The sequence below is a fragment of the Ambystoma mexicanum genome, chromosome 6q (assembly GCF_040938575.1).
Source record: "Ambystoma mexicanum isolate Mex_15411 chromosome 6q, UKY_AmexF1_1, whole genome shotgun sequence".
Classification (NCBI taxonomy): Eukaryota; Metazoa; Chordata; class Amphibia; order Caudata; family Ambystomatidae; genus Ambystoma; species Ambystoma mexicanum.
Genome location: NC_090937.1, coordinates 1,156,900,866 through 1,156,925,467, shown reverse-complemented (window position 1 = coordinate 1,156,925,467; position 24,602 = coordinate 1,156,900,866). Strand labels below are relative to the sequence as shown.

Genomic DNA, 24,602 nt, shown 5'->3' with positions numbered 1-24,602 from the left:
TTATACTTCCTCAAACATGTTGATGTGTCTGAAAGTAGTATTTCCATTTCGGATGCATCAAGACTCAGCCAGCTACGAAGAATCTAATTCTTGAGGACTGCTGTTACTGATGAGAGCCTTAAGATACAATTTCATAGTGCCCGCACAACAAATAAGACCCTAAACCTAGTTTGGTTAACAAATCATGAAGGATTTGAACGGAAATCTTGGAAAGCAGAGGAGACGAAGAAGAACCCTGATGCACACCGCATTGAATAGATTGTTTGGGGGCTAGGAGGCTCTACATTATCTTCCATGCCCAGATCACTACCTGCCGAACAGGCTCCAGCGTTTTGTTTCGGGTTGAACACAGCCTTTGGAAATCCCTCCTTCACATCCAGATGAAGTGTGAAAGTTTCACTTTTTGGAAATAAAAAACGTTCATGGGTTGGCCTGAAGTCATCAAAGCGGGATATTTTGTCAGTATATTGCCCTTTACTCTTTTCGATCAATCAGTGCAGGGCCAGTTCAGTACTTTTATTTCTGTTAAAACTAGTAGTATAACTTGGTTTTTAATCATACAACCGCAGTTTTCTATGTCAAAAAGTTGCTTCAATTTAGTTTTACCTAGCATGCAATTTGTAGGGTGCTAGGACTGCTACCCAGTATTATTTGAAATGCCAATGAATGGAAATCCTCCTGAGTGAAGGCAGGCAGCTGTAGGCATTTGCAGACTTTCTTGATGATTGTTCTACTTTCTCTGACTCTCCCCTTTTTGTACTGATCGGGTCAGAGGTGTTTTTAGATAACTTTGTAATATACATCTTCAAAGTGCTGGTGGGCTCTAAATAGAAGATATCACAAGGACGTTGCTACATAGTTTCTCAGATGCACACTTAAAGCTGCAAGGAACTTTATATCTGAAATGCGGTCATTTCCAACTTGACCTGCTGGTGTCTTTGGGCTGTGCATGTACTTGCATCCACTAGATCAGGGCGGTCTCCATCTCCACCACGTTTGCTAGGGCTGATTGGAGTTGTCCAGAACATTTGGAGAGCCAAAAAGCGCAGGCACGTGACCTAAAGAGGTGACCATGATTACGCTATTTACCCCCTTATCCTGAAATCCGCTCCGGTGAAACCACAGGAAATATGTAGAAAGTGTGTATTTTGTATAGCACATTATATTTGCAGCATTCACATTCACTTTGTGTTATTAAAATTGCAGACTGAGTACACTAGCACCTTGGTTTCGCCCGTAAATTAAAATTGTGTATTTATCGAATTACACCTGATATTGATACCTTTTCTTGAAGTAAAACGGTACAGTGCTGAGCTTTCAACTACAGTTGTCATGTGCAGAACTCTTTAGTACATCCACGCTGCAGGATGATGTGGAGTCCTACCCTGCAAATTCAATCCATGATTGATATCTGGAAAAACAAAGTGACGTGGAATTTTACCTACTTTGCACTTGGCTGAATTATTCTTGCTACTGGTATATGGGAATTTTGGCTGGCTTAACACAGCTCAGACCACTCTGTGCACTAAATAAATTCAGCATGCTTTGCATGATTGATCAGAATTCGGGGTCCTTTGCTTAACTGTAAAACCTTTGTACTTTGGGTTCACTGGTGTACCTTTAGGGTTTCACTAATCTTGCCCAACATTTATATAATTCCGCTGCTAACCTTAATATTAATCGGGATCAGTGCTAAAACCGGAGTAGACTGAATTATAATGTAGTGCTTAGACCTAGGAATACATGAAGAGTGCTACAGTACTTTAGCAAATTTCAGACTAACTTTAGTACAGCCAGCTACAGGAAAGTAGATAGAATTGGGCTGGGTAGACCTATGTGCTAGATAATAATAATAATAATTTAGCATTTACATAGCGCTACGAACCCTGAGGCATCTGAGCGCTGCTTATTATCACCCACGGTGTGTGGTGCTCATTTATTGACCTCGGAAAGATGAAAGGCTGAATTTGGCCCTGCCGGGATTCGAACCTGCGTCAGCAGGCTCGCATGGATGTCAAAGCGAGCGCTCTACTCACTGTGCTATTGGGAGTAAGTGATACAGCGGACTGGAACCTGAGGTGCAGGGAGCTCAGAATAGAGATACATAGAGCAAGTTTACTGCAATTTATTGGTGACCGAATAAATAGAGGAAGAATGATAACAGAGCGAGATTTAAGGGCTTTAACCATTGACAATAGCGTAAATGGTTGAAGGACTAATGAACAAAGAGCACCATAGCAAAGTCCCATTCAAGAAATGAGAAGTGCCAGCTTGTTTGTTGCATGAGCGTGATCGTCCTTCCGGCTTACAGAGCTATCCACATCCGTATCCCAGCAGTTTGCTCTCAGCATCTCCGAGCACATATTTGAAGCGGTTTCTGTGTGACGCGGTATTGAGCGCTCTTTCGTTGTCTCACTGGCACCCTATCTAAAAAAACAGCAGATGTGTCTCAAGAGATTACACATGGCAGTGACCCATGAAGCAGAGTAAGGCCATCTGAGAACTGGGACTTGGTCTCAAGATAAAGAAAATTAAAATTAAGCAAAGTATTGGACATAAAGGAGAAAGAAATGCACAGGTCATAAGGAGAAAGACTGAATGCAGAGTAGAAGTGTCACAATGAAAAGAACAACAAACGCTGTTCTGCTTACACTGGAAGAAAGGTCTAAGCAGATACTTCAACTAATACAAGAGACTGAAAACGAAGACTCAAAGCATTAATAATTCCCCAAGGTCATCGGGGGTGCTGCCAGCATACCGTCATACTACAAACAAATGGTGGTGCTGCCTGGAAGATCCTTGAAAACGTGGTTCACCACACGTGGAGCCTGCAGACTAGAAGGGAGTGCAATTCTACATTACATCAGAACTCTCCCGAGGAAGGCACTCCAAAAGGAACAAACGAGCAGGAATTCAAAATAAAAATATCAAGCAACAGTATTTCTTCAGGACAGTAGTCTGCGGAGGATAGCTCAGGGGCAACCCGCTCGTCTTGGAAGCAGGATGACACGGCGCAGCACAGGTTCGATCCCCGGGTCCACGCATAGAAACCTCTGGGTATTAAGCGTGTTATAAATAACCAATTACAATAACAATTCAGTAATGAATGACTGTTGCAGGAACAATGAACTCCAGCATCACCTGGCATACAAAAGCAGCTCCCAACCAGCACCCTCGTGCAATCTCTGAGCTGGGTTTAAGTCATCTTAGTCTTTCCTTGGTTAGCAGGAGAGAAAATGAGACGACCACCAGAAATGCTGAAAACAGATTGCATTCCGGTGTGGTTTACGAAGGGATGTTTTTGAGTCCATGCCAGCATACTTGCAGAGTTACAGAAAACAATTGGCTGATGACATGACCCTTAAGGCGTGTACACTGGTATCAGGATAACTGAATTTTGACAAAGATAGTACCTGGTTTCGGTGCATCTTCTATGCAGAAAACGCCCAAATGGATCTTGTGCCAATCTGTACCGCAACACAATGCGTTACTCTTTTGGGCTGTGTTTTAGACATAGAAATGTGGACATCTAATAGTAAGTTTCCACAAAACAAACTGCATTAAGTTTAGCGTAATGTCCTAGCATTTCATTTTTTAAAAGTACATCCCTTTCAAATGAATAATCTCACCACATGTGCTTTGTTTTCCATAGTTGATTAACTCTAATTTAACCAGTGAATTCACCAGCCAAATTAGTTTTTCACCAAATGTTTATGCTTACGTGTTTTATTTTATCCTACCAAAAGTAGGCACGGGTACCAGATTTGTGTATCATAAAAGTAGCTAGGAAATATCTGCTAGTTTACAGGGGGGGGTTAGCAAGTACTTATGTCTGTTATTTCCCTATTGAAACTCTTGGCCCCTCCCTTGCATGCTTTTGTGGCCTTCCACGGACTGGTATGGAAGTAGAAAGTTATTTGAATGCCTACTGGTCCCACTGAAACGATCTACAGGATATAACTTAATGAATCAGTCTGAGAAAATGTTGGCACCCTAATGCACCTGGTACCCCCATTGACTGGAATGTATGTACCTTTCCCTTTCCCGGCCACTTTAGTTTTCCCCCATCCTGACTCCCTCTCCAGTGATGCAAGGTTTGAGGCTAGGGGGTGGACTGGGGCGGTCTTGTCGACCTGGAACCACCAGCTGCTCATTGATACCAGTCCCGGATGGGGTATATGGCAGACCCAACAGATTTCCCAGTCAATCCCTAACCTTGTTTGCCTAACTCACCCTAGTTTCATTGGAAACTCCATGGAAGCCTGAAAAGAGGTCACCTTATGGGGACCTCGGTGAGAGTTGTGAAAATACCCTAGCTGTTGTGGAGTTGCTGCCACAGGCATCTGTGCACCTTCCAGTACAGATGAGAGAGACTGGTTTAATGAATGTCAGGGGCTTGAGGGTAAGGATGTGACCCCACAGCCTAGCGGGAAATTGTGCAGGCAAGGAAGGATAGTCAATAATTACAGATGGGCAACAAAGGCAGTGAACAGAAAGGGACAGGACATACAAACGAGACAAACCAGCTAGGTTTTCACTTGGGGTGTATGCAGAATGGGGGAAGAGTTTCCCAGTGGTCAGGAACTGTGCGAGAGGTACAATGTGAAGACAAGAAACCAAAGGGTGGTGCATGTGTGCACAGTGAAGAAAAGGGTGCAAGTGTACACAGTGAAACAAAGGAAACAAAGGAAAGCAAGAAACGGTTGGATGCAAGTGTGAACGCTGTAAAGAGGAACGTGTGCCACAGGCACTGTACAGAGAAAATAAAGCAAAGGAAGGTGCAAGTATGCATAATAATGCAAAGGAAATGAGAGAGCAAGAAGGGGTGCAGGTAGCACCTGAAGGTGAAAGGTTAAAAAGGAAGAGCAAGGAATAAGGAGAGGGGTTAAGGTCAGAGTGGTCACGTGTGGGAGGAGCAAAGAGCCCAGTATTCTCGAAAGTCTCTGATACTACCCCATGCAAGAACTGTACAGTCAGAGGTACATCCTAACAAGGTGAAATGTGTTTGTTTAAAGCCTAAAGGGGCCTAAGCGTGGGGAAGGGAACCCTGAGAGGCTTGACCAGAACTGTGTATTTTTTTTTGTTTGGAACTATAAGACTGCAGGTTTGGGGAAGGGAACCCCAAGAGACCCATGGATATTGTGAACCTTGTTGATTTGCTGCATGGAAGGTTCCAAGGGCTCCCGTTTTGAATTGAACCATCTTGCACTGGCAGAATTACACCCATTGGTAAGACTATATGAAACCAGCTGTGGTTTATATTTCCTCTTCTTTGAACCACTACTTTTCCTTTTTAAAGACTTCCTAACACATGTTTGTAAAGAGTGAGGGCAAGCATAGGTTTAGACACAGATTATTGTTTTGGACTTTGAAATCGACGGCCCTTAGAAATATCAGTTGAGGGAACCTTCCCTTTAGAGTTAGGGGCATTTAGGCCTTACACCAACCCACGAACCTTAGTAAAAAAAGGTTTTGAAACTAACATCCTTGTGTCTGTGTCTTTCTAGTCACCATTCCGGTCTCACAGCTTGTTTGCAGCACCTGAAGCACCTCAGTTGAAGATAATCTGCCTCCTCACTCTCTGGCCCTGGGAAAGTGAAAGCAGAGCCGATCTCTACGGCTTTTGGGGATTGTAGTTTGTGTTCTGCATAGAAATAGCTAAGTAATGAGAACTTCCACAAGGTGCTTTATGGGGGTTCTATGTTCTTTCATCGCCTGCAATTACGCCAGGCATTAGAACGTGTACATTCTAACGAAAACGTTCATTGAATTGTTTTCTTTTTGGGGGGTACATCCCCAACCCCCTCACCCATCTTTACCTATTCCCTACCCCACCAACCCCTTATCTGCCCTTTCCCCCTAAAAAATGTGATGAACGTTTTTGCTATAATGTACACTTTGAAATGCCTGGCTTTGCAATTGCAGGCGATGAAAGCACATCATACCCATCATGGGATATGTAGGTTGTGAAATGATAGTGTTGGCAGAGTGTGGCAGTACCTTTACCTGTGAGCAGTGCTTTCCAAGGTTCCTGAGAACTTGGAGTATTTTCTCTATCTCTATTGGCAGAGGCGGTTCCTAACTACAAATGCCCACTCCCGTCGCAGAGTGTTGGTAGAGTGTTTGCCGAGGGGGTGCTGAGGGCCATATGGATCAAAGCACACAAAATAACCCAAAGCACACAAAATAACATCAATAGCCTTCCCCCGCGAACGCGGAGCCAGATGAAGCTAAGCAGCACTGGCGAGATTCGCACTGCACTGTGAGTCTGGTGTGACCAGCGAAGTCATGAACAGACGGCCATCCCCGTTACAGAAATTGGAAGAATATGAGGAGCATGACTGATCCAGGATGGCTCCAGAAGAGGCAGAAGCGCCTGAAGGTACTTTGCACTATGAAATCTCCCCCGCTGCTAACCCCTATGCTTACCTTAACAAAAGCAGCACTGCTTCCTCCCAGCTCCCGGCCACAGCGGAGCTAATGCAGGCGCGTGGTCGATCAAACGCTACTTCGAGCGAAGCAAGACTGAGCACGTTGGGAGGGGGGGAGAGATCAGGGTAGTTGGAGGCACTGTTCAGAGCCTCACAGGAAAAGGGCTACTTTCCGCAAATGCATTTGCGGCTAACAAAAGGTGCTGAAGGAGAAGATTCATACCTTGACTGTGTTCTTCAAATTACACTGATGCAGTCGGTGAAACCCCAGACAGAGCAGCCGCTCAGTGATCAGATGCAACAAAAGAAACAACAACAAAAAACAGCTTCTGAGCACGTCCTAAATAATCATGTCGACATTATGAGAGCACATGAGCGGGAGTCAAGAGATAAAATAGCACCAGATGCAAACTGCCTTGCCAAAAACATATTGACAGTCACCAACGTAAATATCTTGAGCTTCGTGCCCGCAGGCTCAAAAAAGACATATAGAATAAGATCAAAACAGTGAGCTACTTCACTCACACACCTGAAAACCGTTACATGACACTTCAAACCAAAAGTCCTAACTACTTGCACGGAGAGACAAATAAATACAGTGGCAAACAATGGGAGCTCCAATGCCCACAAATAGAAGAGGAAAACTGGCAAGGAATATCGGACACTGATCTTCTGTCGGCTTCAGGCCGCTGTGAAACGGCGAGAGATTCAAACAAATCTGATGTGTTTGAGGAGATTAAAAAGAACATGTCAGCACCCATAGAGGATGCAAACAATACAATAAATCCGATCAACGTGTCAAAAAATATGACGCTGATGATAGATAAAAGCTCAACTGACATATTCCATGCATCCAAAAAAGCAGCACTTTACAAAGGACAACGTGCCTTCTATACAAGAGAATCTAGACTGCCTCCAAGGAGAAATAATCAACATAAGTCCAAACGCTGTCTCTAACGACTGAGTACTGGAAGAAGTTGCAAGAAAACAGACATCTATTAACACCTTTATGCCTCAAACAATAAGAGAAAAACGCGGATTCTCAGAAGTTAACATATCTACATTACTGATGGCACCTGGGAAAAACGTCAAAGCAGCATTTGATGGAAAGGTGAACATCTCAGACCATGAACCTGTCAAGAGTGGGCGATGCGCGAAAAGGAAAAATGGCATTAACAGAATGAAATATGGAAATGGAAAGGAATCCCAAATCCTGGATTCAACTGAGGAGTCAGAGTCCTCGTCTGAAGCAAACTCTTCGGACTCTGAATATCGAACAAAGAAGCACTACGACAACAAAGAACAACTTGTTAAGAAACGTCAAGGAGGGTCAAAACGACCGCAACCAGACAACTATCCATTGCAAGCAGAGCTATGTGCTAACCTACAAGCTGCACAGGCATCAATGGTAACAATAATGCTTACACCGTTTCTCAGGCTTTATGAGGCCTTACATGACTATTACAAAGATCAGACGACACTCTTGGCCTTAATGCAATCAAAATTAACATTCATTGAAGCTTACATTGAAGCCTCAAGAGAAAAGAGAGCACGAGAGAAAGAGTCAGAAAATATCATTCTTAATACGCTCATCGATCCGATTGAAGAAGCAAGAGAAGATAAAAGATATTTTCTCAACTGCTTCAGAGACACTATCAACCTTTTACGAACACAAAAATTGGGGAGCGACAACACAAAGGCAGAGGATCTTGTATTACTAGAAGGAAACCAGATCCAAAATATACTAAGCTCGGAGAGCCCCGACATGATACAACGCCCTGATACCTCTGGGTCCGGCGCACACAATAAATAAACAAACAAACATAATACAATAAAGCTGGGGAGCAATGCACACGTGATGGAACCCCCTGTGCAGCCGACAGTCCCTGACGCATACTGTTGCCGGAAGTCTCCCAGCTGTAGAAGAAACCAACACAAGTTCATATGTTTGCGGCTCTACATAGACAAGCCAAGCTGAAGCAACAAAAAGCTCAGCACAAATGAGAGATGTTTGCCATCTTTGATTCAGATACACAACATGACACTAATTCCAAGGAGCTGGGGGCGAGATGAAAAGCCCCGTAACTGATAAAGAAAAGAAATCTCCCCAGAGCGAAAGTGATGGCAAGCAGTAGCACGCGGAACTTCGTTAGTAATCTCAAACCAATAACGGAACAGGCACAGATAAAAGTGCTGGTGTAAGATAAAGAAAAGGTCTCTTGGTCAGATATGACAAAAAGGCAACTTGAGGAAGAAAGACAAATTGAAATGAGTGTGCAAGATGCAGCTATAACAGGAGACTCAATTGAGAGAGAAACTGCGACACTCCTACATCTATCCACCTATGAGGACGACCGCTTTGCCGAAGTTGAGAACAATAGTCTATGATTCTAATCCAATGGATTCAGAACTAGAAGTAAACCTTGAAAGGTCCATCGAAGATTCGCCTCATTTTGAAACCTTGTACAAAAGACAAATGATGCTGGAGGACAAAGCAACAAAAGCAAATTTGAAGTGTACAGTGATGGACGTCATGATTGGCCACTCAAAACAAGAGAGACTGACACAGTCGAGAAGTGCAGAAAAGCAGCAAAATCCACCCAGAGTAGACAATCGGAAGGACCATCAACAAGCTCGTACGGCAAGACACCCACTTGAAGATGCTAATACGACACACAAACTCTAACTAGAACGAGTTCTAAATGCCAATGACGGCTTGATTATGAATCGGTCGAATTAATGCTACTATTACACAGTGTGCCACCACTACCAGTAATCGAGGATAAAGACATCAAGATTGTCGCATTTCCAAACGAAACAGAAAATGATAAAAAAAATATCTTTGCACATTACAACAAAAGTAGTTGTAAATCTATTAAGATCAGCCACAGACAATCTTAAAGCATTGGGCTTTGACCTTAAATCATGTCCAAGGGACCATCTAGAACAGCTAAGAAAAACCTGTGACAGAAAAAAAAATGAGTGGAGGAAAAAGGATGCATCTCTTGACCGAAGTGACAAAGAATCTATTGAACAACCCATTAGATTCTCACCAACAATACTGCAAGGCCCTGAAGTGCTATGCATTGTAATAAAGGGCAGATTCATGAACAAAGCAACAGTAAAAAACACGAAAACAGACAACCTGGAAACAACACTAAACAAGGAGAAATCATGGGACTGGCTTGCAGCGACTTTAGCGCATCCAGTGAATAATTAGACCAAATGCGTAATTCCAACAAAAAGCCTGCACCTTGTCTCATGGAATACTTCAAACATCTTTTCCAAGAACTGGACCAAGAACTAACAGAATCAGATGTTATATGTATGAAAGAATGTTGGCTGCGGGAAACTCCCACACTAGATGGGTTTGCTGGTTTCCTAAACATAGCAATTAAAGGACAAACTGGAAGACCGATGGCAGGTCTGCTTTATAAAAAATAGCACATTAGGGAAAGTAGTGAGAGTGTCAAACCCTTCGCGCCTCATTCAAATATTGATAATACAGCAACAAAAAAATCCTCCTCTATCAAACGAAACACAAGCAATCATTAACATGCATTGGAATGCTAAAACTAAAGAAGGTGAGTCCTTCTTGGCCATGGTTATGAATTGCATCAACGACTTGAGAGCAGAATTTGAAGATATACAGCTCATTATCTGCAGAGACCTTAACATCGACTGTTTTGAGATTTCAAAAAAGGAAGAACAATTTCTCAATAAATCCGAGAAGCAGGCCAGAACCAAAAAGTGGCTATCAGAGACAGAAATAAGAGATCTACATATGGTGAATGGCCAGGTAAATGGCAATCGAAAAAGAGCTACAACTTGGTAGTCCAACAATGTAAGTGCGACCCTGGACTATTTCTTTGTCGATCCTACAACGTTTGAAAGAATAATTTAATTGACGATCCTGTCCTCAACAAAGAGTGATCACAGTCCATTGATTTTAACGTGTGCCGGTAAAATTGAAAAAGAGTATGTAAGCGACAACAAAAAGCAATGGCAGCACAAAATTGATGTAAACAACGGGCAAAATAGACTGAGATTAAACTCAAAATCACTACCAGTATTGGCAGTAGCAATGAAAAAATGGCATGAGGAATCGGGACTGGGCGTCGAATATGAATCCTGTTTAGTCTTATTCAGGGAAACAAAATCTGGGAAAAATAGAACAACATTGACTTGGTTGCATAAATCAGAGCCAGAGATCAGAAAAAAGAAAAAAACTATCGACCTAAGGGCCCTGAAAAATGAACCACTGATTACTAGATTAAAGAAAAAGAAATATCTAGAGAAAAAACATCCAAACTGGGTAAAATCGTACACAGCCTATTTGTACCAAACAGATTCAGCGCATATGCTATTGGCATTAACCAGCAAAAATGCCAATTTCTTTTGGTCCCTTGTAAATGATACAATAAACTCTCATGTAGCCTCGCTAATAAACACAATACAGGAAAACAATTCGGTGGAGCAATTAGAAAAGATCTATGGACAACACATCAAGACAAAGCATGCGTCAAATGAGTACGCATTTAATAAACCATGGACCATAGATTTCAATAAAAACGAAATCAAGTCATTAATCAGTAAGGCAAGTTAATCACGAGCACTGGGACCCGATGGTATGATGAATATAATACTAAAGGAGGCCCCGGACCTATGGGCAGATTTCTGTTATGATCTTTTCACTAGAATCAAGGTACACGACTCACGGAAGAAGGCAGTAGTAATACCGATCTTCAAAAGGGGCGGTAGAGCAAAACCAGAAAAAAAACGTACAATCTCCTTGTTGGATGTCTTAGGTAAACTGCACGCTGGTATCCTGCTTAAACGGCTAAAGAAATGGATAAAGGCAACTGAAAATTTCGACCAAAGACAATCAGGATTTGTGGAGAAAGTATGTTGTGATTTAAATCTATTCCTAATCAACCTACTAAAAATGAAAACTCTTGAAAGAAAACCAAACACTATTCCTAGCCTGTATTGTCATGGCGGCAGCATTCGATAGAGTGGACCGGAACATCCTATGGGCCAAATTGAGACAAAAAGGGTGCCCTAAAGACCTTTGGCAGTTATTATAGCCCTACACACTGATACCACATTGCAAGTGTGATTAGATCCGAAAGGCACTTTAACAAAATAAATACCTACAAGAAGAGGGTTGAAGCAAAGGTGCCCTCTGGTGTCAGTCTTGTATCATTTTTACATCCTAGACTTGTAGATGTGCTGGAACCAGTCAGATCGTGCTCTACGCGCATTAACGGCGACCTAGTAGGGCACTTATTATATGCGGACCATTTGATACTGCTAGACAAAACACCACTTGGCCTCCAACGAAAATCAGAAGCGCTGCAAAGGTATGTTGAACAAAATGATCAGAAAATAAATACAGAAAAATCAGAAATCCTAATAATCTAGAAACCGCAAACGAATGTGAAGAAACCATTTAAATGGTGCCTTGGAAACAAGCCAATTCCGATAACAAAAGTGACAAAATACCTAGGAATAATAATCAGCGCAGATGGAGGAGAGAAGCCTTGGGTTGAAAATGTACAACTCAAAATGAATCAACAAACGGCACAAGCATTGATCCTCATGAGAAAAGTTGGTAAATTCTCGTTGCAAACAATCATAGACTTTTACAACTTAAAAGTGGTCCCCACAATAACATATGCTGCCGAAACACGCTTATGAATACCATGTGAAACATGGGACAGACTTGACGGAACATTTTGGAAAAGAGTAATAAGACTGCCAAAATCAGTACCGATGGGGGTGCTTCAACACTAACTGGGTCTATACTCGCTCCATTCCCAGATCATCTGGAAAGCATTGTCAACCTTCAGGAAAGTGGAGCTAGTTATCTGCCGCCCACAATATAGCATCATCAAATCAGGAAACGAAAAATCAGATTTCTGGCCATTAGCATTATGGCGAGGGAAATGCATCGTAATCCTAACTGATCTAAACGTGAAACCAACATCATTAGGTGATTAGCCAAAAAAGATAAAGGCATTACTCGTGTCCATTGATTGGGCGTAAACAGAAGCAACACGTTCTAATTCGAAGATCCATACACTATCAACAAAATGAATGGGTCTGCAAGGGATTACGCCAGAATATTTTTAAAAATCAGCGAATCCAAAACATAGAGACCTTATTGTGAGATTCAGGATAAATGTACTCTGAACGAAAGATAACCTAATGAAATATGGTATCACAAATGATAGTAAATGGCGTTTATGTGAACAAGACGAATCCCTACAGAATCTAACTCTGTTCTGCAAGGGACTAAGGGCAGAAAGAACAAGACTGCTGCATGACACTCGAGCACCAAGTTGTGCCTTAATCCAGAGCTATGGTGGGAAGCTCTTTATGATGGAACAAATCAGAAAATCAACAGAGCACTGGGCACTTTCTTGGAAGTGATGCTAGACAAACTGGAACAGATACCGAAGAAGTGTTAAAGGGAAACATAAATGGCCAAGAGTAACGCATGATAAGGAGGAACCTGGAATGCTCATACAACATCTATTAACAACGCATCTGTAAGAAAGACTAGAATCAAAAAAACAGAAATCAATGTGATTGTTACTCTTGGCCAAATGTTTGGAGGGATATAAAATAAAGCAAAAGTTTGTAATTTTACTGAATGCTTTATAAAAAAAATAAAAATATAAGTACCAGAGTCGTGAAAATGGAAATTAAAGATAAAATATGAATAGGTATTGTCCAGGGAGGATTATGGCGATGAAGAGTTCCAAATAGTCCATAATGGGTGCCAATTGGTGTTCTAGTGGCACGGTTGTGACAATGAAAGACTGGAGTTTGCTAGTGCTGCTCGCGCCATCATTTGTGGTGCCTGTTTATTTCCCTTCTCGTGTTTCAGTAAATGCCAAAAACCTGAAGACTTGCATATTTGTGTTTTGACTAAGTTGGCCAAAAAATGGGGAAAGCCAAAGAGGTTGCGAAATGAATCGAAAATGGCAGTTGTGGCTATGGTAATGTTGGCTAGTGGAGCTGCAGGGCAATACGAATCCACTAGGTAGTTGCCCGCATTTGGAAACCTTGCAGTCCAGACAGTTAGTATCCAACCACAAAACACGCACACACTTTCTACACAACTGTCCACTGAATTGTAGAGGCTAAGCCATTTCCCAAAAGAGAATAAAAGAGAGGCAAGAGTACTGAGACGGAGTTCTAAGGTAAAGGTGCAGTGTAGAGCATGACAGTGTGGTGAGGAGGAATGGATGCGAGCAAGTGAAGCCATGGTGGAGGAAGGGAGCTAGGGGAGTGGCAGTGAAAGGTGGAGAAAGGAGCAAAGTGGGAGAGCGGAAATTAAGAGGAGAGGTGAGCTGGAGAAATTGTGGCGGTGGAGAATGAAGAACGAAGAGCGTAGGAACAGGAAATAGAGAAAAAATAGAGAGAAGCTGAGGAGGTCGAGAGGAGACTTGGGAGTGAAGGAGGTGATAGACTGGTTTTTGAAGTAAATAAACACTTTTTCCTTTACTTCTGTACTTACATATTTTGTAGGCACTCGTCTGCTCATATGGTTACCAGTGAAGGGGGGCCTCTGTTGCCTGTGTGAGATTCTAGAATTGTTTTACTATAGCACACATCTTAGTGAAGTGCTGCAGGGGTACCATGTATTCTGTTTTCTTTTTCTGTAGTAACGTTTTGGTTACCTTTTTTATGTTTTCAGGACAGGCCGCTGGCAGCGGATTAAGCGCTGCCATTTCTTTCTGTGCACTTGCATGCATGTTTACGTTTATGCAGTAGAAAGATGCCATTTTGAGTAACATATACTCAGAAATGGCTGTGCCATGTTGTTTTGGCCCAGCTCTTAGGCCAGTGTGTTCTTTAGCCTTCTTCCTGCTTTCTTGGTTCAGGGCGTACCATTGAAGGCATGGATGTTGACGGAATCCAGCTTGGATTCCTAGGTAAAGTAATGGAGTGTAACCTGGCCGATATGAGGATGGGACTGTCTTGTCTGTCTCCACATTCCAGCCAGGAGATGTCTGTCCCTGGGCTGATGTGAAACCAGAAGCTGTCCTTGACTGGACGACCCTGGCCTATATGAGTCATGCAGATCCTTGTTATTGGTGGGCCGGGGTTGCCCCTAACTCAAATTTGGAATGAGAGAGGTGGTCCTGAAGCAAAGACCCCAAAGAAGAGAAGCACCATGCTGAAGAACTGGAGGACTGCTACCGAGGACAACCAGCATTGTCAAAGCCAAGTTCAGGTGAAGCCCTGCCTCTTTCAATAAGCCAAGAAGACGCCTGTCGGTGCTTCGAACCTGGGGCTGGTGGGACCAACGAGTCCGGACCTCTGCATGAGTACCACTCTGTCAAAATCCTTTGGAAGTGCCTATTTCTAGTGTAAATCTGTTGGCGATCACCAACTGTGTGTTTGTTTTTATAGTGTGCTTTAGTTATCGATGCTTAACTTTTACTTTAACTGCTTGGATTGTATAGGCCTCATAATTTAGTGCATTTTTGTCATCCTGTGTTGCGTGATTTGAGTTTATTGTGGTTAATTGTACTATTGCACTGCCCCCATATCTGACTTATTGCTCATTCCGCACTTACGTTGAACGTTTGGCTAGACCTTTGTGTCAAATGCACTGTTCATGAACTAAGGTGACCTCTCAGAACCACTTTTCTCCCAGAAAGGTGGGGGGGTCTGAAAATCCATCTTGACTGTGGCTATTAAGTCTTCTTCCCAGAGTGGGAAACTACAAGCCCCCTCTGCAAGCATTTTATGATCTTCTTCAGGGACAAAGTGGTATACAGTGTTTATATCGAATCTTTTATGTATAATGCCCATATATCAAATATTTTATATTGAAACATTTTATAGTGAATGCATTTAGGGTGGGGTAAAGGGTTAATATTGTTGGGAAACGGTTGAGATTGGTTTTTAGGGGTGGGAAATGGGTTTGGGTGGGGACACTCCCCCCAAAAAAAAGTTAATTCACTTACATGTTTCAATATAAAATGTACGATAAATGGGTATTCTTTAAATTACTTCAGCATAAAGACATGTAACCGGACAAAGTCATTGATGACGACTATCGTTTGTGCCTAAAGTGGTCTCAAAATTTCATTCAAGCCAGGCAATGATATGTTATGATAGGTTATTTATAACGCGCTTAATACCCAGAGGTTTCCAAGCACGGACCCGGGGATCGAACCTGTGTTGCTCTGTGTCGGACCTGTGTTGCTCCGTGTCGTCTTGCTTCCAAGGCGAGCACGTTGCCTCTGAGCTAACCTCCCGAGACATGTCCCGGGAAATGTCTAACTACCCTTTTCTGCATGCCTCTTCAGATCCAGAAAGGGTCTTACACTGCTTAACTAGAACGCAGGGAGGGCATTCAAGTTCTATTTTGCACAGTAGAAGACTTTGGCACTTCAAATGGACGTTGTCACCTTTTCCTGTTCCAACAAAGGTAGTCGCACCTCAAAGCGGTCTGTTCCCTGGCATATCACCTCTTGCACTATAAGAGTTATTTGTTACAGAAATGTTACAGAAATGTACTCCTCGCAAAGCTTACATACCCATGTGGTAGGGGCTAAGGTTGCGTCAGTAGCCTTCCAGTGGCACGTTCATTGCAGGTAACTGCAAAGGCAGCCACTTGGGCTCCTCGTTGATGTTGGGCAAGCACTACTGCTAGGACAGCAGTTCAAGAGAGGATGCTCAATTCCTCAAGGCCATGCTCAGGATTTATTTTGCTAAGTCAGCATCACTCCCATCCTGTCAGCGCTTAATAATGCTTGATAATTCTCAAAAGTATCGAGGAAAGGGAACTCGACATATGAGTAAGTAATAGTTACTCACCATTGTTACTGCTGTGCTTCTGATCTGTAGTCCCCTTTCGTCCATACTCCTGCCCACTTTCCCCTCTAAAACCTGTCCGTCAATCAGGTAGGCCCTAGGCAGATGGAAAAGAACTTAAGGGTGATGCCTGGCTGGGGTTAGGAGAGGTGGGCCATTGCCTGCACATGCACCCAGCTTCAAATGAAAATGAAGGGATTTTTTTTTTGTGCTAAAGGCAGAATGGCCCAAACATATGGTGAAAATAAGACCGCGGACTAAGAATACAGTAGTTACTTCTTCATCTTTCTTGTGTTTTAGTTGATACCCCTAGGCCCTATAGGCTTTCAACCTTATCCACCCTAACAGAGGTAATAACAACTAATGATACATTTTTGACTGAGTTCTGTTGAGCCAACATCACGCCTAATAATAATAAAAAGACACTAACAATGCATCTTAATCTTTGTTTTTTCTATATTGTCAAAACCGCTAAGTAAATCAATGGCAACCATGGACATTAACATGGAAGAAAGTAGAAATCCTGTTTAGTTTCAAAATGAAGATACCTGAGATTTGAATGTCTGGAAATGACCAGTAGTCGTAATATAAGGTGGTGCTACCACACTCCCCTGTCATCCTAAAAGTACTTAACCCTTCTCAGTCAAGGCATCAATCGCTCTTCCATCCTCTCTAGAACTCATGAATCCATGATGTAAGAAACAGTGAAGTGTTTAGAAGCTAAAAGAGATGGGAGGGTGTAGTGGCAGCGCAAATGCCTATTTGCTGTGGAAGGAATACTTGTTATGTTACACATTCTAATAGAACACGTCCTTCACCACAGGATATGTCCTCTTAATGTTAAAGAACCGCAGCAGAAATGTAAACACCTGAAATTAATATGGAAACATGGTCCTGTAGATGATCTTCCAAGTCCCTGAGATCATGTGGAAAAGGCAGACTGGCTTCCAAAATGTTCTTAGCCTTTTTAATGTTAGTCTTTTGCAAAAGAAAAAATACACTCCCCGTAGGAAGCCCTACTTTATTAGGTATTCACATGCAGCTTCTGAGCTCATGCAGGTTCAATTTCTTTTCAGAGGACAGATGTGCAGCCCAGTGTTCTATGCCCATTGTGGATTCTTGTTTAAGGACTTGCTCAGTTAGGATGAAACATTCTTAGAAATGCCTTTGCATGGACCATGATGGCTCTTCTAACTGCCATTGCCCGAAATTAATCTAAGTGGGTGTGAGAGTAAGAAACAGTACTTCCCTAATGTAGAAACCTCTAATCTTTATCCCTTAAAGCACTAGTTGGGTGGTAACAGCAAATGAAACGGGGTCTCCGGACCTCCAGCACCTCTTAATCAGAATAAATAGTGTGAGGAATTGTCACTATTCAATATTTACAATAGACCAGTAGGTAACAGTGGCTTGGACACAGTGAAATGTCTCCAGAGGTTAGAGTGGGACCATCCCAAGCAGAACCATCAAAGGGTAGCCACATTGGTCATAGGTGACCTCAACATACAATTCGAGCCTTTAGGTCAGCTAGAAGGGTTATTGGAAGACCAAAACCTGGTTTGGGATGTTGCAGATCTCAAGCCAGCTGCCCCTAAAAGAGTCCATTGCTGTGCACTGGAAAACGCTTGGGTACTGTATGACTTGAATTTGAGGGCCTGTAAATGTAGATTCAGCAAAGAGCAACCAGTGAAGAATATATTTACTGTCCCTAACGGTCAATCATTAATTGACTATGTACTTGTAACAGATAAAGATTGGTGAACGATCAAGGACTCTGAAGTAATGAGCAAACTAGGTAGCGATCATTGCCCGTTGAGCTTAACGATTTCCATGAATGACAGTCTCAGATAAGAAATATAAAAGAGAACAGGGCACAGGAAATAGTTTTAACAGGTAACGCCTGGAAGGCAGTGGGATGGGCGAAGGTAATTGAGACAGAACGGAAAAACAATTTGTATAGTGCAGTTGGGGACAGTATAGATTTTATCTGTAAAGCCCAGAATTCAGAAATAACCATCTTAGCTGAATATGAGGTGCTCAAATATAAGCTAGAGCCCTTCTTTACATGCCCTAATCACCTGTAAAAGGAAAGAGCTCTTAGCAAGAATGGTTGGTATGACATCGAGTGGCGTGAGGCAAAACAAAAAAAAAAGATAGTGAACTGTGTCAAAGGTGTTGTCTTAGTGAGTGAGCCCCAACTCTTAATGTTGAGACTAACATATAAGAAGCTCTTCTCAAGAAATAAAAGGGAATTTGCCGGCAATCAGTGGGAAAAACTCCACAAAGCTAGTATGGAGAATGATAACATTACATTCTGGAAACTTGTAGCAGGAACAGTTCAGGGAGACGAACAAGTGCCTATTTGTAATATCTCAGAAGGCGATTGGTGGTCTCATTTCAGTACGCTCTATAAATCCCAGTATAATGATTTTACCATCCAAGTACAAGCATTAGAAGGCCTAGAAGAGAGGGTTGTCAGGATTGCTATTAGCTTGAGTGAGGTGGAAGAGTCAATTAATATACAGACCAAGGGGAAAGCAGCAGGCCTGGATTCTGTACCTGCAGATTTATTTAAGGATGAGATAAAGATATGGACCATGGTGCTAGATTTGATAGTTAATTCAATAACATAGGACTGGCGTTATACCTTCTTCCTGGCAAAGTGCTCTCCTGGTCCCAATAAATAAAAAAGGAGGGAGAGACTCTCCGGCGAATTATCGCCTAATCGCCTTATTGGACTCTGCAGGGAACATTTTTGGCAAAATAATATTAAATAGGTTACAGGAGTGAGCAGATAATTATGTAATCACTACTTTGCAGGCTGGGTTTCAAAAGAAAAAGAGAACAGTTGATCAATGCTTTTTTTTTGTTCCTCCTAATACATAAATATATAAATCTATCAAGGGTGAAATTATGTGCAGTGTTCTTAGATCTTAAAACTGCCTTTGACAGTGTGCCAAGGCATAACACCCTATAGGAGATTCTGTACAGAAGAAAGTGCCCAACCCTATTAATTGCGCTGGTGCGCCAATTGTATTCTAGGAATTCTTCAGTGGTTAGATACGGTCTAGGGGGACCTGGGAGGGGGGGGGGGCGGAAGCAACAGCATCATTCCCATTTGGTAAAAGAGTGATACAAGTTTGTGTGGTTGCCCCCCTCCTTTTCTGTATCTATGTCCAGGACATAATAGGTGCAAAATGACCAACTGCCAGGATTGCCCCAAGTTGGATAAAGAGAAGTACCCAACACTTTTCTACCACCAGACAACTCTGTGTTACTGGCAACCACACCCCAGGGCCTGAGAAATTCCCTTACAATTTCTGAAGCCAAATATAAAGAACTTGGGTTGGACGTTAACACAAAAAAAACAAAGATAATGGTTTTTCATCCAAAATATATTATGTTATGTTGATTTATACCACGCACCGCTACCAGCCAGGGGCAGTCTCCAGGCGCTATACTAAACCTTGCCCACTTCCAATAATAATGGGGGGTGTCTCACTTGAACAAGTCTGCCATTTTGATTACCTTGGCATTCGCTTCCAAGAGAATGGTGAATGGGCAGCACAGATTGAAAGATCTAATTTAAATTTGAATAAACACTGTGTTGCAGTTAAGACTATGTTCTACAAACTTGGGAGTGGAGCAGTTTTCTGGCACTGCAGCTGCATAGAGGACCGACCATACCGGCTTCGTCTTAAGTAGCCGAATTATGGGGGCAAGGAAACTTAAGGGCACTGGATGTAACTGAGTCGAAGTTCTTGAAAAATCTGTCACTTCCCCTGAGTGCTCCAACTGCCTGTGTGCGTATAGAGCTAGAACTTACCCCTGTTGGTGACTCCATCTCATGGAAGTCAGTACTATACTGGTTTAGGATATGTTATGTAGAGGGTTTTGAACCACAGAGGGAAGGGCCGATTTCCTCATTTCACTAGGAGGAGGGAAAAGCCTCAAATGAGCTTGCCATGCGAAAGGAATATTAACATCTCTGGGTGAAAACGTATTGTTGGCGGCCCGCAGGGCGTAAATATCAAAGCCTGTACAAAAATAAAAGATTTGATGAAAGTGACATCAAAGAGCCGCTTAGTCGAAGCTGTTAATGAATTACAAGTGGGCCCGGAATACCTCTTGCATAAAAAGTTAGTAGGTTTTGAGAATTGCATTGATCAGCCCTGCCCCCTCCGTGAGAGGGGTTTGTACTTACGGTTTTGATTGGGAATATTGCCGTTGGCACCTATTATGAAGCATAGGAAGCTGAGCGACAGTGAAGACTGGCCGCTCTGCAGGGCTTCAAATGAGCCAATTACCCACTTCCTCCTGTGCTGCCCAAAGGCACTTAAGTTTATGTTTGTGCGCAATATTTATAGCAGAGGGACTTAGACAGACTAGAGAGGCAGTGAGTTTCTATAAATATACGACTCACTCACATGTGGTGTGTGCCACATCTCGCTATGTCTTTAAAAGTTGGAATTTAAGAGATATGAAGTTGACCTGTATCAGGGACAACACAAAGGAACATTAATATTCCAGCTACAGAACGAATTGTGTATTGTGGTGGCTACAGATAATCTATTATAAAAAATCTACCTAAGATAATGATGATTCATGAAGTTAAATTCTGGAAAAGTGACTACTATTTTATCTCATCTTATCTTTGATTTTTACGAAATGTATTTATAATGAAAGTTAAATTGTATCTCTTTTTAATGGATTTGGGTTACGAAATTGGATGCTTTTATGACCCTGTGTCGAAAAAAAGCTATATTGATGATGACAATTGTAGATAAAAGGAGTCATTTGAAAAAGGGGGAAATGACATGCCCCCATTTTTAAAGATAGGAAGAAACATACAGGCATAGAAGAGAAAGGGATATAACATAATATGCAGATAAAGAGGAAAAGTGGCACCTAGAGGATATGGGATTCTCCTTAAAATATGAAAAGGGAAATAGAAAAGGGGACTATGTTTCATCAGAAAAATCATATGAAATTGTGACATCCACGCTAAAAATTGCATAAAAGATATGGAAGAAATCGTCACAGCCTATTTGTCAAAAATGGATCAAATTGGTAAATGGTCATAAGAGCAAATGAGGTGAACCCTGACTGCTTGCGGGGCCCTCGTGCAGCTTTAGCCTCATCACATGTACTTTGTTCTGTAGCAGTAACACGCTGGTCAGTATTGCTGTACTTTGTAAAGAGAGGTTCCCTCCTGTACCCGACTCCCTTTTAATTGTTTCTATACCCCTAAACCTTTTTCACGTTTTGGTTGTTCTCTGAGAAATTAGCAAAACCAATTTAAATGCACAAAGGCAAATGAACATCTTTAAATGAGCAAAGATGCAAAGGCATCGCATTTCACTGTAAATATGAGTTTAGAAAGTTGGAGTACAGACGTTGTCCGACCAGTGCGTAACCTTTCTACACATCTGGCATTGCCTGAAGAGGAAGAAGTAAGACTATGTTGTTTTGTAGGACATTTCTTCATCATCACTTACCTGTACAGTGGCTCTATTCTTTATAATTGATGTTCCCGTTTCTGCTTGACAGTTTAATATGTTCGTAGGTGGAGCCTATCACATTGAAATGGGTGGGGCCCCATTGTAAAAATGCCATTTAATATAAGATGTAATGTTAATGTATATCTTAATTATTGTGCAGGCAGTGAAGTCTGAGACCAATGAGCTGGAAGAATATGCTGTATTTGAGTTTTTCAAGAAGGCACCCAAAGCTCCTCAATCTCCAGGTCAAAACGCTGTTAACCAAGGTATGCCAACAAAAGAAAATTACTGTTGCTTTTTAGAGCATTAGTCTCAATGTGAGAGGGATGGGAGTTTGGTGCTGCAAAGTGGACGATCTGTTTTTCATCAGAGATGATGATACGTTATCCGTAGGCTATATGGAGGCCGTCCTGCTATGGATGGCTTATTGCTTTGATAATTGACACAGAACATTGGAGCCTTTCCCGACTGCAACTCCTTTTGGAATGTATTTCACCTCTAGGCGTGACAATGTGAAGTTTAAGAGGAAGGAATCCATCATGAGGATTGGCCTATCCATGTGCCCCTTTTGTAGTTTGATGTTCCATTGGTCGCCGAGGACTGGTTTGCATGATGTCCACTCAGAATATGTGCATCCAAATGGACATTGTTTACCTAGTCAATGATTATCCTGAAAACCTGCCCTGATTGGGTCTCGCAAGGACCGTTGTTGAACACCTTTACGTATCAAGAATATCGGGGTGATCGTACACAATACCTCGTTTACCCACCACCTGGCCCCACTCCTTCACAAAGAGCTACCTTCATCCTTCATGGATGGAAACAAGAAATCACTAAAAAAGTTACAATAGTGGCTCTCACCTGCCTCCAATCAGAGCACCCACTTGTCCTGCTTATGATCGAGTCTGGATGGGAAACAGCTTCTCTTATTTTCTCCCTTTATCCTTCTGGAATTATCCTGAGCAATTATAGCAGGACCGACTGTTTTGACAGGACAAGTCACCTAATTTGCTTGCATATTTATGGCACACATGACCCAACATAGTTTTGTAACAACATTGTAGTTCTGTCTGTCAAGTACAAGGCTCATGTGACCAGCCTATTTAGGCATGAGGAGATGTAGTGCTCACCTTGATGTCACTTAACACCTTTTGGGAAGATTGGATTTTACCAAAATTGTAGGCATTTTCTAACTGATGAAGATAGACTAGTTGACATGGTCCTTGAAAATCCACCCAACTGTATTCCCCAATGTCAGTTAGTCAGTATCCCTGTTTACTTACTATAGTTTACCAATGGATGTTAACAAGCTGCATGTTCATCCCCGAGCGTTGTGTAAATGATATATTGCCTTCATGGTGCTCTGGCAACAGACGTGTGCTTTGCACACCAACTGGTCTTCATAAGCCCAAATGGTAATTAACAGATGGCAGAAACCGTACAATGCCATATGCTTCTCTCATTGGGTCATTGTAAATGTTAGGCCTCCAGTCAGTTTTGCTGGCATACTTACTGTGCTTTACCTAATATGACCTTTGTATTTTGACGACACTTAAGTGGTAGCAGCAGGAATGCGTCAACAAGAAACCATGTTGTTTGGACTTTAAGCAAGTGGACAGTACAGAAGCATCCCAAAGGAACGGCTGATAGAAAAAATGGCAACGCTGATTGAGGGCTTATTTCATCTTTCATCCCCATATTCCTTCTGATGCTGAATGGCACAGATGAGTGAAAACAGACAGAGACCAACTCGAGGCCGGTTTTTGTTCATCTGTGCCATTTTGTTCAGGAGTCCCTGTGCCGAGCTGGATGCAGAGACGGAACTGCTCTGAGTGTTCATGCTCTGTGACGAGTTAGAAGTGCTCCTCCCGTACTGTAGTAACTTATGTTCTCAATAGTCCTTTAGCTATTTGTTAATTATAGGTACAAGAGGGGAAATCTGGAAAAGTAGCCTGGTGGTCCCCGGGCATCTCCACATTAAGGATTTCGGGCAAGAACTATATGGATGTTTGTTGGAGCGCATCATGCATGTTCACAGTGTAATCCCTGCAGTGGAGTCAACTTTCATGGTCTTTCCTAAGGTTGCTCTGTCTGTTTCACTTGCTTTGGCAGAGGTTGGTGCACGTTTGATTTATTGATTGATAGGTTATTTATAATGCGCCTATACACAAGTGTTTCAAGGCGCATGATGAGTAGACTCACGTTAGCACAGATGAGTGGACTGCACAGAGCAGTGTCAATGCCACATACAATTACCCTTTACTAGTGCACAAATTATGTTGAAGGGCAGCACCATTATTGGTAGTTTCTAAGATTCCAGAACACCTGCTGTTCATTGGTGCTAGTAGTTGAGAAGGTTTTTCGATAGTAGCGTTCCTGTCACACCATTCATAGCCTATATGCACAGGGATCCATGATCCTGCACGCATAGGCTTCTTCTGATTTTCTGCCATCAGTTGGCCACAAATTCGGGTAGTGGAAAAAACCATTGTCATTCAATGCCAGATCGCCCCTGGGAAGAAGCAGAAGTTTTAAGCGTACAGAATGGAGAGAGGAGGCTATTTTATAAAACTTTTCAATGCCTCTATTCCCTAGCCTTATCCTAGCCCTAGGTCGCACTTGATTCCCGAAACACTAATGGAAAACACCCCTTTCAAATTCTGTCCTGGGTGCAACTCCAAATTCCCTTGGAAGGACACGCACCAAGTATGCAACAACTGCCTTCCAAGGAACCACACAGAGGATCTCTACCGGGCTCGCCAGATATTCTGCCTCAGGGGGAGATGTGTACACAGATCCAGATGATTATCAAATGATGTCTCCAGATGAG

At 42.3% G+C, this 24,602-nt stretch overlaps 1 protein-coding gene across 2 annotated transcripts in view; it reads left to right on the top strand.

The window, feature by feature from the left end:
• The window catches only part of LIMCH1 (LIM and calponin homology domains 1), a 1,245,196-nt gene that overhangs the window by 1,013,750 nt on the left and 206,844 nt on the right, over positions 1-24,602 (top strand). For both annotated transcript variants that reach the window (XM_069631748.1, XM_069631749.1), the window contains one exon: positions 21,933-22,038. In XM_069631748.1, the coding sequence (XP_069487849.1) occupies positions 21,933-22,038 (106 nt within the window). The remainder of the gene's footprint in view (positions 1-21,932; positions 22,039-24,602) is intronic.